Below are 13,692 nucleotides of genomic sequence, written 5' to 3' on the forward strand. Positions count from 1 at the left end.
GGGGAGGACGAGACCTATCAATTTTTTCCCGTGCCACAGTGTGTAACATTTTTATTATTGCTCGAGTATGGTATGTTTTGCAAGCGTTGCACATGTCGCGCATGAGTATTCAACGACTGCACAGAGTGTTGTCTGTTTTTGTATGGAACTCATCGTGGGAAAGGGTGAGCCGCACAAATTTGTTCCTTCCAGTGCGATCGGGAGGACTGGGTTTGATTCATTTGTTCGTGAGACAAATTGTCTCTAGGTTCATATATTATCGCAATGAAAGAAATCCTTTTTTAAGAAGTGTTATGCAAGTGAGATTGGCGAACGCATTGCCAGATGTCATTGTGTCATCATGCACCCATATGCAACGCAATGTCCGCGGATACATGCATGAAATTGTTGCGGCTGTGCAGTTTCTAAAAGTAAGATTTTCAATGGAATATCTCAGCGAGGTCAAGAGAAAACGCCTCTACAAAGATCTAATTGATGTGATGATGCCTGTTCCCTTGTATCGAAGGATGTACAATCCTGGGCCAGGCAGCAATGTGTTAAAAAGGGTTAAAAGTATGACTATCCGATCGTCAGTCAAAACTTTCTTTTTCATGCTCCATAGTGGCACACTTTCTACAATACCGTGGCTAAAGGAAAAAGGGTTGTTGGTACCATGGTCGGTTGACTGTGTAATATGCAAAAGGCCTGAAACAATCGAGCACATGTTTCTCGATTGTTGGGATGCCGTATTCTTATGGGACATCTTGCAAAGAACCCTGAAAAAGGAACTGCCGCTTACACCCTACGGCATTCGATTTCTTCCCGTCGAAAGCGAAGGTGTGCCGTACGATATGCTAATGATTCTAGTAATGCACAGTGTTTGGAAAACCAGAATGTCAGTGCGTAATGCGGACGTCAACGCGAGGTCAGCCCGGGACAACTTCAACGAAAGCATCGCATATTTACGAGATGTGTACAAACAGAAGGAAGAAAAGCCAGATTGGTGTGTTTATCTGGACGAACTCCTGACCGTAAAGCGTTTTTTACCCACTTATGCTAGCCAGACACAAGCTAGCATTTTTAATGTGATGTTATGATGGTGTTTTTCACTGTATTGTGCCAAGTTGGCAATAAAGAAAAAAAAATTCGGGCGTGGCGTAGTGGTAAAGTACTGTGCTTGGGATTTGCAGGTCCGACGTTCGAATCCCGGTCGGAGCTTCTTTTTTTTTTTTTAATGCGCCAAAATGCTCTCTGTTTTTTTCTGTTCTCAAAAAATATATATACGGTGTCCAGTCACCGCGTATTTAACGCGTTAGAGCTGTTTTTCGCACCAGTACCCAGTGCCTCCCAGTACGCCACGCCTGCCCAGCACCCCAGCATCCAGCGCGCGGCACTGGGCCCATAATCCGGCGCTGCACTGGACACCGGATACTGGGTTTTGCAATAGGCATACCTGCTTATGTGCCAAAGCTCTCAACGTGTAGGCAGTCTTAAATATTACTGGTGAATAAATGACCAACCATCAGTATTTCGACTCTGGTACGTACCCCAATAAATTTGCTGTAGAAGCGTACCCACCTACTAGCAGGCACTGGATATCAGTCACACCTTCAAGTGCCACTTCATTATGTGCCTTTTCACTGCAGGGGTCCGAAAAGTAACCTTCTGTGGGAGTGTAGTGAAACTTTTTCTCTCACAGGATTGACATAGCTACAATATGGGTAATAATGCAAAACACAGTAAAGGCCCTTACCGTATGGTAAATAACGACATTAATTCCTCTTGCATCCTGCTTCACATAAGCAGTAGTAGATGAAATATCTACTTAGTTGTGTAACCTCTTTTATGTTCAGAAACAGCAACCAGAGCAGTGCATTATCCTGAAAATGTGAGCTGACTCTTTTATGACAGTTCTGTGAAAGCAGTGTGGTGCATGGGTTTGAATGGGATCGAATAAAAAGCTTTTCCGCTTTCAGAGCGATTCGTGCAGACGGGAGCAGAGCACCTGGTCATTATATCATTCCGATGGGACTGCGCGGACACTGCGATGAACCAACTGTGAGATGCGCTGCGCACGTTGCGTTGTTTCTCCGCAGCTAGCGCGCACGCGAACAGCGAACGCCAAGATCGGCCGGATTCGCTTTGAATTTGACTGGCGATAACTTGTATCAATCCAGTTCGCTGCAGCGGCGGCGTCGGGAAATACAAAAATTGGCCCGGGCATCTGCTTCTCCGCAATGCACGGTTGCTTGACTACCACGTGATGACGCTCTGCCAATAGGGGCGCTAGCGGCGTGATAAAACAGACGCGCAACTCTGCTACCTGCGGTAGCATATACAGTAACTCTAGAGGAAGCAAATTTCTTGCACCCCTGGCGTCGCTAGCGCAGCGTATCCGACTTCGCCTGCCGCGGCCTGGCGCGCCGAGAACGCCGGACTATATCTTGCCCTTTACGGTGAACACGGCACACCGTGGCCGTGCTCCGCGGGGCGCCAGTGCGTCTGGCGCGGCGGCGCATCTAAGCGAAGCGGCGCAGACGCACACGGACCCAGGGGAGGTGCCTCGCGTCGTCTGCTACAGCGCTGGAGCGCGTCGCCTCTTGCTTTGCTGTTCACTTCGCTAGACCTAGGTGACTGAGTGCCCGAGGCGGCATTGCAGGAAGGCGCACTTCGCTAACCATCATTTTCCAGCTGGTTCCGTCTAAAGCTTGTGAACAGCCTGCTTAATCAATATACATAAACAGAAGCAAGCTTCTCACCACATAAGTCACTTAGCATGTTTTTTATATGTGATGAGGGTAAAAAGAGTAATTTTTTCGCGCTCTTTATTACGCTGGAGCCCTCTTACTTTACTCTCACAGCACTTGGTGTGGTGCATACCGAGAAACCTATTGGGCGCGCTCTTGGTTGGAGTCATGTGATGAGCCTAGCGCGCCGTTACGCGCATGTCTTGATGCTAGAACGAATGTGCTTAATTGTCTTAAGAAAACGACCGATACCCACCATAAATTTCGCAGAAAGTTAGAGAGCGATTGTTCAATCACGCATCATCATGTTTGCCATGGATTTTACCATTGAGGAGGGCAATACTATTACTTCGACAACTAAGAAATGATCTCAGCTGCTTCGCACTCTCTTATTGACGCGTTAATGTCGCTGGTAGGAGAGCATGGAGCGCTTTACGCGATGTAGGAAAGTGCTCTCCCCGGCATAGCAACTGATTTAGCGGCGATTTTACTGCCCCCTTTTATCTTTCTGCATCCTATAAAAAAACTAAATTCATTTTTGCTGTCGCAGCTTGTGTAAAATCACCGAAGCGGTGCCGGTCCTCTGACGGCTACCTGACGCAAGATGTCGCATTCTCATTTTGAGGAATCGTCGGGTCAATTATTTGATTACATTGATTAGGTGAAGTAAAACATACGGCGCCGACGTTTTCTTTTCTCCTTGGAATCAATGCACGCCGAATGCGAATGCTGTTTCCATCCGTTTCAAAAAGGTAATTAAAGTGGAAAATCTATAATCTACATGTCTGTTTTCCAGCTTAAATTACGTTTTGCCGGGTAATTAAGTCGTTATTCGCTTCTATTTCATTTCAGTACATCCTCAGAATGGGCCATATGCATATTCTCACTAGCATATAATAATTTGCTAATTGTGCGGTATACGTCCCCAAGCGACACATGGAGTTACGCCATAGAGGTGGGCATCGGATAAATTCGGAGATTAGGAGGCGAGAGAGCGTAAACTTTAATTTCAAATCAGCAAGATTTGAGTCCGGCGTCTTTTAGTGGGTCTGGGCACCCGCCGCGGACGCGGTTCCGAGACCTTGTCTCGAAGCGGCTTCCTCGGCTCGCTGGACGGCCCAGAGTTGTTCTGTCAGGTCAGAGCTGAGCAGTGCGGTCATCCAGCGTGACTGGAGGCTGGCGGTGGAAGAGACGGAGGGGTCGGCACTGCCCGACTTGTTTGTTAGGTCCCGACACTCCCATAGCATGTGATTTAGTGTGGCAACCTCGCCACACGATGTGCATCTGATTAGGAGGAATTTATTTCTTTTTTTAGGGGGTAGGCGGGGGTGGGCTATGCTGAGTGGGTAAAACCCAAATATAAATACGGCACAGGAACCCTTGCTGCGGACAAGCGATGCTGTTGCCGTCGTGGGGAAGTGGCCGGTCCGTGTGTTGGACGAAGGCGGCCACGACATTTAAACCGACGGTCATGAGGCCGGCATGGTGTCGTCTGCCCACAGCATGCCGGTGGTCGGCAACCGGACTCGCCGTTTGTAAACGCTAAGCCCGGCCCAAGCCAGATTGCTGTGTTAAGGCCAGTCTACTTTTTAACTGGCCATGGGCGTCAGCCCGATCAACCGCTGAGCGCCCCCCCCCCTTTTTTTTTTGCGTAGGTCATGCTACCCCATCCTACCTTAATATGATGATGCAGTGCAGCCAACGACTACTCAACTGAGTGACTGGCCACTCGGGAGTTAGACTCTGGGATGACTCGCCAAATCGAAAGACACCAGAGGCGTTTCCATTAAACGTATTTCCGTTGACTTGCATGATGAATTGCATTTTGTTCGGTTGCTGGTTGCCATGGCACTTCGGCGATAAAAACGCTGTAACAGTGCAGGATTTCATTTCCCCGGTGCGCTTTGGAAACTAGCCATGTCGCGGGTACTGGAAAAAGAAAGACGACGCATTGTAGATCTGTGCCTACAAAACTATTGTCAACGTGTTATATCGGAGATGACAAAAAGGCCACTGAAAACTGTAAATAGAATCGTCCAGGCTAACAAGAAGGATGGAAGAATTGCGGATGCTCCCCGTAAAGCACGGCAAAGAGTAACCATTGTTGCGGAGGCTGCTGCAAACCCGACCGCCACCGTTCGAGAAATTAAGAACAGCCTCAGGCTGGGTGACGTCCCTGACACGACTATCAAGCGTCGCTTCTACGCCCCACCCAGCCTAAAAAGTGCGCAAAAAAATGACGGTATTTTTACCCTCATCACTTATAAAAAGCCTGCTAAGTGACTTATGTGGTGAGAAGCTTGCTTCTGTTTATGTATAATTATTAAGCAGGCTGTTCACAAGCTGTAGACGGAACCAGCTGGAAAATGCTCCAGTTAATGACGTGCGCCCTCACGCAATGCCGCCTCGGGCACTCAGTCAACTGGGTCTAGCGAAGTGTACAGCAAAGCAAGAGGCGACGCGCTGCAGCGCTGTAGCAGACGACGCGAGGCACCTCCCCTGGGTCCGTGCGCGCCTGCGCCGCTTCGCTTCGATGCGCCGCCGCGCCGGACGCACTGGCGCCCCGCGGAGCGCGTCCACGGTGAGCCGTGTTCACCCTAAAGGCCCGTTCACACTACTACAAAAATTCGGCGAGCGAAGCGAATTCGCTCGCCGGAAATAAGAGAGCGTGTTCTCATCTGTTGACGCGTGCATCGGCGGATCCGCAGCCGCTTCAAGCCTTTCCGCGACGACAGCGAGATTTCGCGGCAGTTTCTTTTTTGGTTTCGCGACTTCGCGAACGAGACGAGGGTTCACGTGTGTGCCTCTCGTTCGCGGGCTTTTGTTGCGTCTGCTTGTATTGCGCCGTTTCCACGGAGAAAGCCGGTCGCTCAGACATGCTGGCTGCCATGTCGAGATTAGACGGGTTGTGACGCCAAAAGGCAACTTCCGGCGGCGGCGAAAGCAGCAAAAATGGGTCCTGGACCGATTACCTTCCCCGCGCCGCTTTCCGCACTCCTCGGCGTCAAAAGCGGCCGAATCCGCTTCGCTCGCCGGATATTTCGTGTAGTGTGAACGGGCCTTAAGAGTGGACGAGACCGTACGCACGCGGGGCAGGTGGGCAAGTAGAAGTTTCCCAGAAAAATGAAGGCTTGTGCAGTTCCCGTGTCAGCTTCGACTCTATGGGAGCCAGCATGAGAATCGGTTTCCACGAAACTTGGTCCTACGACTTCAAGCGGCATTGCATATCGATCACTTTCGAACTGTAATGAGGAGCATACATTGCAAGGATAATGATTACGTGTATCCAGACTTATTGCTTTATGGATTTAGGAAATGCGATTGCGTAAAGACAGAAGGCGCAGCAAAGCCACAGGTTTACACAAACCATTCTGAAGAAAGGTTTGGGTACGGGCTAGTTGGTATTCCATGGTTTACAATGGTTTATTAATGGTTTACACAAACCATTCCCCTGGTAGCCGAACGATGCCAGTTCCCATTGAATCGCGCTGTTTTGCTGCCTTCACATCAATTTGAAGAAACCGCTGGCAACGTCGCAATGAACAGACAGAATCGTTTATAGAAATCTAGCTTGCACAGCTCCTTTATTTTTCGCTGCAGCGAAACCACGGGACGCCTGGGAACGCGCACAGGCCGCCCCCCAACCCTCGTGGGCGTCAAGAGACCTCGCACTAGGGGCGTTATTGTGCAAGGCGAGGGGCCCGGCGGCGGCGGCAGCAGCAGCACCAAGGGCGTCTAGAGGTGACTATGTACAGGGATCAAGGTTCACGGCCTTGTTCGGAGACAACCCCGGGAGAAAACAGCGACACGGGGGCGCGCGCACCACCACACACACACACACGGCACCAGTCTTTCCGCCCGGCTCTTCAGCGCCCGGGTGGAGTCGTTCCCTACCCCGCCCACACCTAAGCAACCACGGGCACAGCACCGAGAGGCGCCCTCCACTCCACAGAGGGGGAAAACTTGAGCACGAGCGCCACAGCAGTTCGCCGACAGGCACACCACATGCACACCGTTAAAAGGAACCTCGCGCACACTGAAAGGGCACCGCCGCAAGAGACCCGGGCCACGCCAGAGGGAGCACCTCCCGCCGGCGCACCCACCCAAGCACGCACACACACACACAAACGGGCCGAGACACACAACTGCCCCGCATCTCCGGCGATCTAAACTTAAACAACAATAACAAAATGTGCCAAACGAGCGTGCTAACATTTGACGCTGTTCGTAAACTACAATTCCAAACATGTCTACCCCATCCACACATTAATGACTCGCATCTACTACGCAGCTACAGGAAACGGTAAGGGGACCGGCGGCAGATTTTGATACCCCTCTTCTTCATCGCTTTATGATATATATATATATATATTTTTATGTATATATATATTTATATATATATATATCAGGTGTATGTATAGCTTGTGTCCTCTTTTATTTATGTATATATATATGTATAGTTCCCCTCGCCCTGCAATCTTCCCGCCGACCACATAGTTCCAAAAAAAAGGGGGGGGGGAACTAACGGGCGCGCAGCCGGTGCCACAGCCCGAGAACACGCAACAGGATAGAACAGAACAGACACACAACAAATGAACGGGCGGAGCGATGTGCGTGGTCTTCTTCGGTGGGCGCGAGTGGCTGCCTCCCTTCCCTCTACTGGGCCTGGTACTGTTGCATAGGGTAGGCGCCGATCATGCCCGGTTGCTGCAGGCCCTGCGCCATGGGCGTCTGCGCGGCCGCCACTTGCGGCTGGCCGGGCAGACCCTGCCACGCCATCTGCATGCCCACGCTCCTGCGAAAAAAGAACAAAGCACTGTTTAGGCGAAAACAATGCCCATACGTTGCATTTATCACGCAGGGTGTCTACCAAGTTGACATTTCCAAATTCCCTGAGTTTTCCAGGTTTTCCCTGAGTGCCATTGCAAATTTCCCTGAGTGATGCAGAACTATGTTTTATATCAACACGTGCTGATACCATATCGCCTGATGCTGCCACTCTCTAGTAAGCACATGAAAAAAAAAAGCAACTTAATCCAATTTGAATACTAAGGAGCAGTGTTTTATGTTATTCAATAAGAGAATAGAAGGCAGGGGTTAGTAAAATGCACAGCAAATAAAGTGTCTTCGAAAACAATTGCAAATAGGGTCGGACATTATCAAATACGAATAAAAAGGAGATGCATACAAAGGCAAATATTTTCTAATATGAACTATTTCTATCAACTGATAGCAACCTCAGTGGGATGAGGCCTGAACTCTGTCACTATTGAGATTCTCTCTCAACAGCTCGTAAGTCAACCTCAACAGTCCTGACATACTCTCAACCCGCGCACGACGCCCGAGTGTTGTGTTGCACTGCTTCAAAGAGTGTATTTTGGTTTGTATGAGGGACACCTGCATCTCGGCATCAGCCAAAACTTTAATTTTTGAGCTCAAGCTCTTTCAAAACGGCGGCAACAAGCTTCCTTTCTCGTTTATTCCTCAATGCGTAGGTCACTTCTGTTCTTGACCGCCTTCCGCCACTCGTTCGCCCCAAGGACCATTTGAAGCATCTTGATCAGTTGCACAGTCCACGACCGATTTTTCGAGCTCCCTAGGGGCCGCGAAAACGTCCGAAAAATCGGCCAGCTGGAAAAAAATAAATGCGTATCATTTACTGCCCTTAGGGGCCCAAACCGCCACAGGCACGTTCGAGAACGCTCTGAAGGCCTGTCGGTACACATATTAGGCATACCTGTGCTCGTACTGTGACAGGAAATGCCGGGTGCCCGCGTGTATAATTAAGATATACATACTGTATTCCGTGGCAATAGCCCCTTCCCACGCTTGTTATGCTTCACTGCAATACTTTTCCGTAAGCTTTACAGAGTAACATTTCTGTACAGAGGCGAAGCTTTCACGAACCGGCATTATGCAACGCACCGTGTTTTCCAAGTTTCTAAGCCAATTGCGAGGACCACAAAGGTGGAGTCCGTGCCATTGCTGACAGCAGCGAATTCTTTCAAAAAAAGGTCGGCACCCAATGGCAAGAAGCTTCATAGCGAACGTCGAAGCAGCTAGGCCTAGCGTTGCCGCAGTGGTGGCAACGGGTGCCAGCGGATCTGCGTGCGAGAGTGCCGGTTCGAGGCGGAAAATCGGACGGCAAAGAGTTCTTGCGTCGGAAATTTCACACGTTCTGATACGTTGACACTATGGGGTACGAGGTGGCGCCGCGAAGCCGTCCAAATTATCGGGAATCCGGAAAGTCGCTCGTTGACTGTACACTGGCAACTCCTCCTGCCAACGACAGGGCGTCAAAGACGATTCATTACGATTCCTGTCTGCTACTCGAGCCAGCATTACCGCGACTTTCGACCCTTTCAATAAAATTGCCGCTAATTTTCCCTGATAGAGGCCCAAATTCCCTGAGTTTTCCCTGACTTTTTCCAGACTACTCAAAATCCCTGAGAATTCCCGGTTTTCCCTGTTTTCCCGGTTGGTAGACACCCTGGGCACGTGTTTAAATTTACCAAGCCAGTGCGCTTACTAGGCGTATCCACTTCAAATGAATTTCTAGAATGACACCTGGGGCCGGTATTTTGTAGCGATGCCTTTTCCGGCTTTTCGCGCTTGGCCAGTGGTCAGAGCGACGGTCGGCCCACATTATCAACGGGATCAGGCGGCGCTGCGTGGTGGATGATAAGAATAGCATAGAATAAGGCATCGCTACAAAATAGCGGCCCAGTTTACAGATATGCGCCATCAAACTCGCCGTAAAAAACACAAAAGTAATTGGAACGCCCACGTGTTTAGTCCCACACTCTGGAAAGTAGCTCGAAACTAGCTTAATCCTGGAAATTCAAGCGATACGTCTTGCAAACCCTCCCGGAGGAGTCCTCCGCCCGCTGCTTTCGTTTCGCCACCCCCCACCGAGGAATGGGAGGCCCCCACAACTGGCCGAGATCGAGAATCACAGCCTACGTAGCTTAGCCTCCCCTACGTTTAAAGGGACACTAAAGGTTACCAGAAACTCAAGTTAAAGTGGTAGAGCAATGTTCTAGAACGTCTAAGGCGTCAATTTATTCGCGAACAGAGCTTTAGTAACCGAGAAATTGAGGTAAATGCATGACACGATTTGAGACCCCCCAGCGACATTCCGGTACTAGCCCGATGACGAAAGGTCTCCTCATAATTTGTGTTACTAATACTCAACCACTCGTATTAAAAATATCATTTCATTCGATTATAAGACGGGAAAAAATGCTGCTTGTCTACGTCTATTCGATTCTAAGAAAAAATAACATTTTGACGTTACCCTTCAGTAATATGGGTGTTCGAAAGGTTTCGTTTTCGCTCGATTTTGCGCGCTCGACTCTGCGCCGCGCACGCTTTGGAGTTTCAGTACTTTCGTTATCGCGTCGTGCTGTGAGGGTTCTGCTGGCTCGCGAAACTTTCATTTGGAACAAGCAGGGAGAATGCCACGTCCATGTGATGTCGTGGGAAGCCCTCGTTGCTTTCCCGCTCCGGAGAGCCGGTGTCGAGGCCGCCGTCGTAGTACGCAACGACGCCGGCAGTGCGAGCCCTCAGCAGCAGGTCGCGCTCGTCGGTGCTCAAATCGCTGAAGTTGAGCCCACCATCGCGAGCCAATCTGTCGGTGTCAGGGTCCATTGCGACAAGCGTCGAAGTTTGCGTCATAGAATGAAGTACCAGCTTATGGGCGTCTTGCGCTGGAGCTTGAGGTATAGTAGCGGCCCTGGTGGCGGTGCGGGAAACGACATCTGGATCGGCTGTGGCGAAGCACGTTTCCAAGCCGAGTTTTGCGTCGATTCGCACTTTTTTATGCCCTGTTGCGAGTGCGAAAAGGCTCGTCACTTCTCACAGACCACGCCGACCACGCTGCGAGCTCGCCGCAGCCTATAGTTTAACGAAAACGGACTTTCCGTGTGCCCTGGGACGTAATGTGGGACGTAATTAGTTTCTCCTTCCGCTAGCCACCATACTCCCGCTTTCGCTCTGCTGTCGGCTCTGTCTTGGCTCTGTTTCTGGCCGCGCGTTTGCGTTTTGCGCAGAAAAGCCGTAGCGCCGTCTGCGGACGCCGTTCTAGTCACCGATGGCGCAACGTCACTATGAGACCATGATGTCAGTTCTCCTCGATCGGAGGGCGGGCGATTTGAACTGCGCTAGAGGTACGCGGACGCTTCAGAACGCATTTTCTCTTAAAATAAGTCTCTCCTTGGCACGAAACAAGCGTTTCGAGGTTTCTGTGATGATATTTCAACAGTCCACGTTGACTTAATAGTAACCTTTAGTGTCCCTGTTTAATGAAGTCGTTGCTCACTCGCTCTTGCAAACTATCCGGCTACAATTCGTAAATTGCGATAAGGTAATGTAACCAATTAGCTAATCAGTAAATTTTCGTTAATTAGCCCGTACACAGGGGCGGCGCCAATGCATTCAACCGTGCTCTCCCGTCCCTTGGCGATTCATTCGCATCACCTACTTGAAAACCACGAGCGCTTCTGGAATACCGACGGTGTTGGCACCGAATATTCGCACCGTACGGCGGTCGAGAAACGAACGCGTCCCTTCTGTCAAAACGTGTCCGGCGCGCTTTTAAACGAGTAAAGATAAGCACATTTCCACGAGTGTAGACCGCCATCGCTATACTAGCCGCGGCAATAATAGAGCGCTGTTTGGGCATTAAAATAAGCGACCTTAATAATTTCACGGGACTGTTGCCACCACTCGCCGTACTAAGTGTTGTGTGTGGCAGAAACACCTGAAAACTCGGGGATGACAGCCTAATGGCAGGCGTGCCGGCTAAAGCATGCCACGGCGCAGGCCGAAATATACGGGAAGTTGATGAACTAAGACAACATCCACTCAAGTACGGGAAGCTATGCATAAGATTTTCTCTCAGTGATATACTGGATGCATACAGACGCGATCTTTTTTTATATGCACCTTTAGTGGAAGCATGCCAACGCTGAAAAATCGGCACGTCTAACAGCCGCTACTATGGCACTGGAACTTACTTAACGCAGCTTCCAAGCCATCGACGCACCACACAGCAGCCGGCGAGAGCACCGAGCCGTCATTGGAGCTTGTCCGGGCAGGCCGCCCCCGTCCGCCCGAATACCGGAAAAACCTGTCTATTACCCGCGCACTTGTTGGCTCATACTGACGAGCTTTGCACAAATGTCAGACCTAAACGACGAGTGCACGCCACTTACCGCGACAACTGCATCCGTCCTGTGGGAAATGTATGCAGCATAGTGCATGCACGTTTTAGGACCCCGATATTAAAGGGACACTAAAGGCACACGCGCACTGTTGAATACCCTTTCAGAAACCTCGCAGCGCTTATTTCGTGCCAAACGCTTTCAAATGGGGTCGCGTTCCTCTGGCGATATTCAAATCGCCCGCCACTGGCGACGCGGCGTTACGCCGCATACGTCACCACCGCCCTCTACTACCGTCGGCAAGAAAAATGGCGCTATGACCTCTTCGCGTAAAATGCAAAACTGAGGGTAGACGGAGCCAACAGCACAGCACCCGCATTTCTTGCCTGGCGATGCCAGCATACTAAATCTAGAACGCTCTGGTTAAAACGTTGGCCTCAAGAATGTCATCATTCAGGCAATGGGAACTTCTATCCGATGTCGCCCCACACCGCGACTCGACGGGGACCGCAACAAGCGAAACGCCAGAAAAACCGCGTCGATTAGTTTTTTTTCCCTCCCATGTGGACCATTCTTCGGTCTTGAACGCAACGAGGCGTTAGATGAGCCCCTTGGAGTCTCAAATCGTGTCCTACACTTATCTCAACATCTCGCTTACTAAAGCTTTGCTCTCAGTAATATGAACGCCTTTGACGTTCTCGAGCATCAATCTATCAATTTAGCTTGATATTTCGCTTTAGTGCACCTATAGCTCGCTAACTGTGTCATACAAATTATTCGCAATATGATGTTCACGACAGCGCTAGTAACTCGCGTGGATGTCCGAGGCGCAGCTTCCCGTCTACCTTACGAAAACAATGCGGAGTTTTACCGCCGTAATTAATTTTGACGACCTCGGGTACTGCCAAGTACACGAGCGTTCTCGCATTTCCCCATCGCCGAAATAAGGCCGCTAATACTATTCAGTCACGCATGTGGGCCCGGCCGACGCGGTTGCCGACATCACGGCGTCTCACGGCTACTGCAGCTCGCACTCTCTTTAAAGGGGCCCTTCACAAAATGGTTTCACTATGGACAAGAACGGCACCGAGAGCGCCGCATGCGAAGCAAAATTCTATTAGCGGGTGGTACCCCTCTCCCACCTCTCGTTCGCACCGCCTTGATTGCCTCCTGCACTGCGCGTGCTTGGGCACGTTTCGTGCCGCGCGCGGTGTGTGCGTGCGTGTGTGCGCGTGGACATTTCCTTCGAAGGCCGGTGTACAGTCTGTTTCACATTTAGGGGAAAACTCGAAGCGCATTGCATCGCGATGCGGCGAGCGCTTGAGTCAGGCGGCGGCAGCAGCTCGCGCAGGTGCTCGAGGGGCGGGATCTTGAACGGCGTCGTCTGCTACGGCGGCGCGCGCTGGCCGCATTGTCGGGAAACGTTCTACTGTCAGGTGCAGGGCGCCGATCACATCGTTACTGCGTGAAATGAGCCGGTATTCTTTGCTAAGCGTTGCGCGACGCCTACTGATACGCCTCGAATGTAAGTTCATCGCTGCAGGGCAATCATAGACGACGTACTGATTCCATACATTCTTGACGGCCCGTTCCTGGAAGGCGACCATATATTCTAACGCGATAGGACGCCGATCCACACAGCTCGTGCTGTGCAAGAACTGCTGGAAGAGCGCGCAGTCATTCTCTTGGAGTGGCCGCCTCAATCCCCGGACGCCAACATCATTTAACGTGTCTGGTGCTCGTTGAAAGTATCGCTGGCGCACCATCCCCTTTATCAGACGCCCGAGGATAGGCTTCGATCC

The 13,692-nt window shown here is 50.7% G+C and overlaps 1 protein-coding gene across 5 annotated transcripts in view; it reads right to left on the reverse strand.

Annotated features, from left to right (window-relative positions):
* Positions 1–6,281: 6,281 nt before the first annotated feature.
* LOC135920263 (nucleolysin TIAR-like) overlaps positions 6,282–13,692 on the reverse strand; it is a 260,801-nt gene continuing 253,390 nt past the window's right edge. For all 5 annotated transcript variants that reach the window (XM_065454431.1, XM_065454432.1, XM_065454430.1 and 2 more), the window contains one exon: positions 6,282–7,521. In XM_065454431.1, the coding sequence (XP_065310503.1) occupies positions 7,383–7,521 (139 nt within the window). In that variant the 3' untranslated portion in view covers positions 6,282–7,382. The remainder of the gene's footprint in view (positions 7,522–13,692) is intronic.

Source organism: Dermacentor albipictus, chromosome 1 (genome assembly GCF_038994185.2).
Source record: "Dermacentor albipictus isolate Rhodes 1998 colony chromosome 1, USDA_Dalb.pri_finalv2, whole genome shotgun sequence".
In the NCBI taxonomy this organism is placed as follows: domain Eukaryota; kingdom Metazoa; phylum Arthropoda; class Arachnida; order Ixodida; family Ixodidae; genus Dermacentor; species Dermacentor albipictus.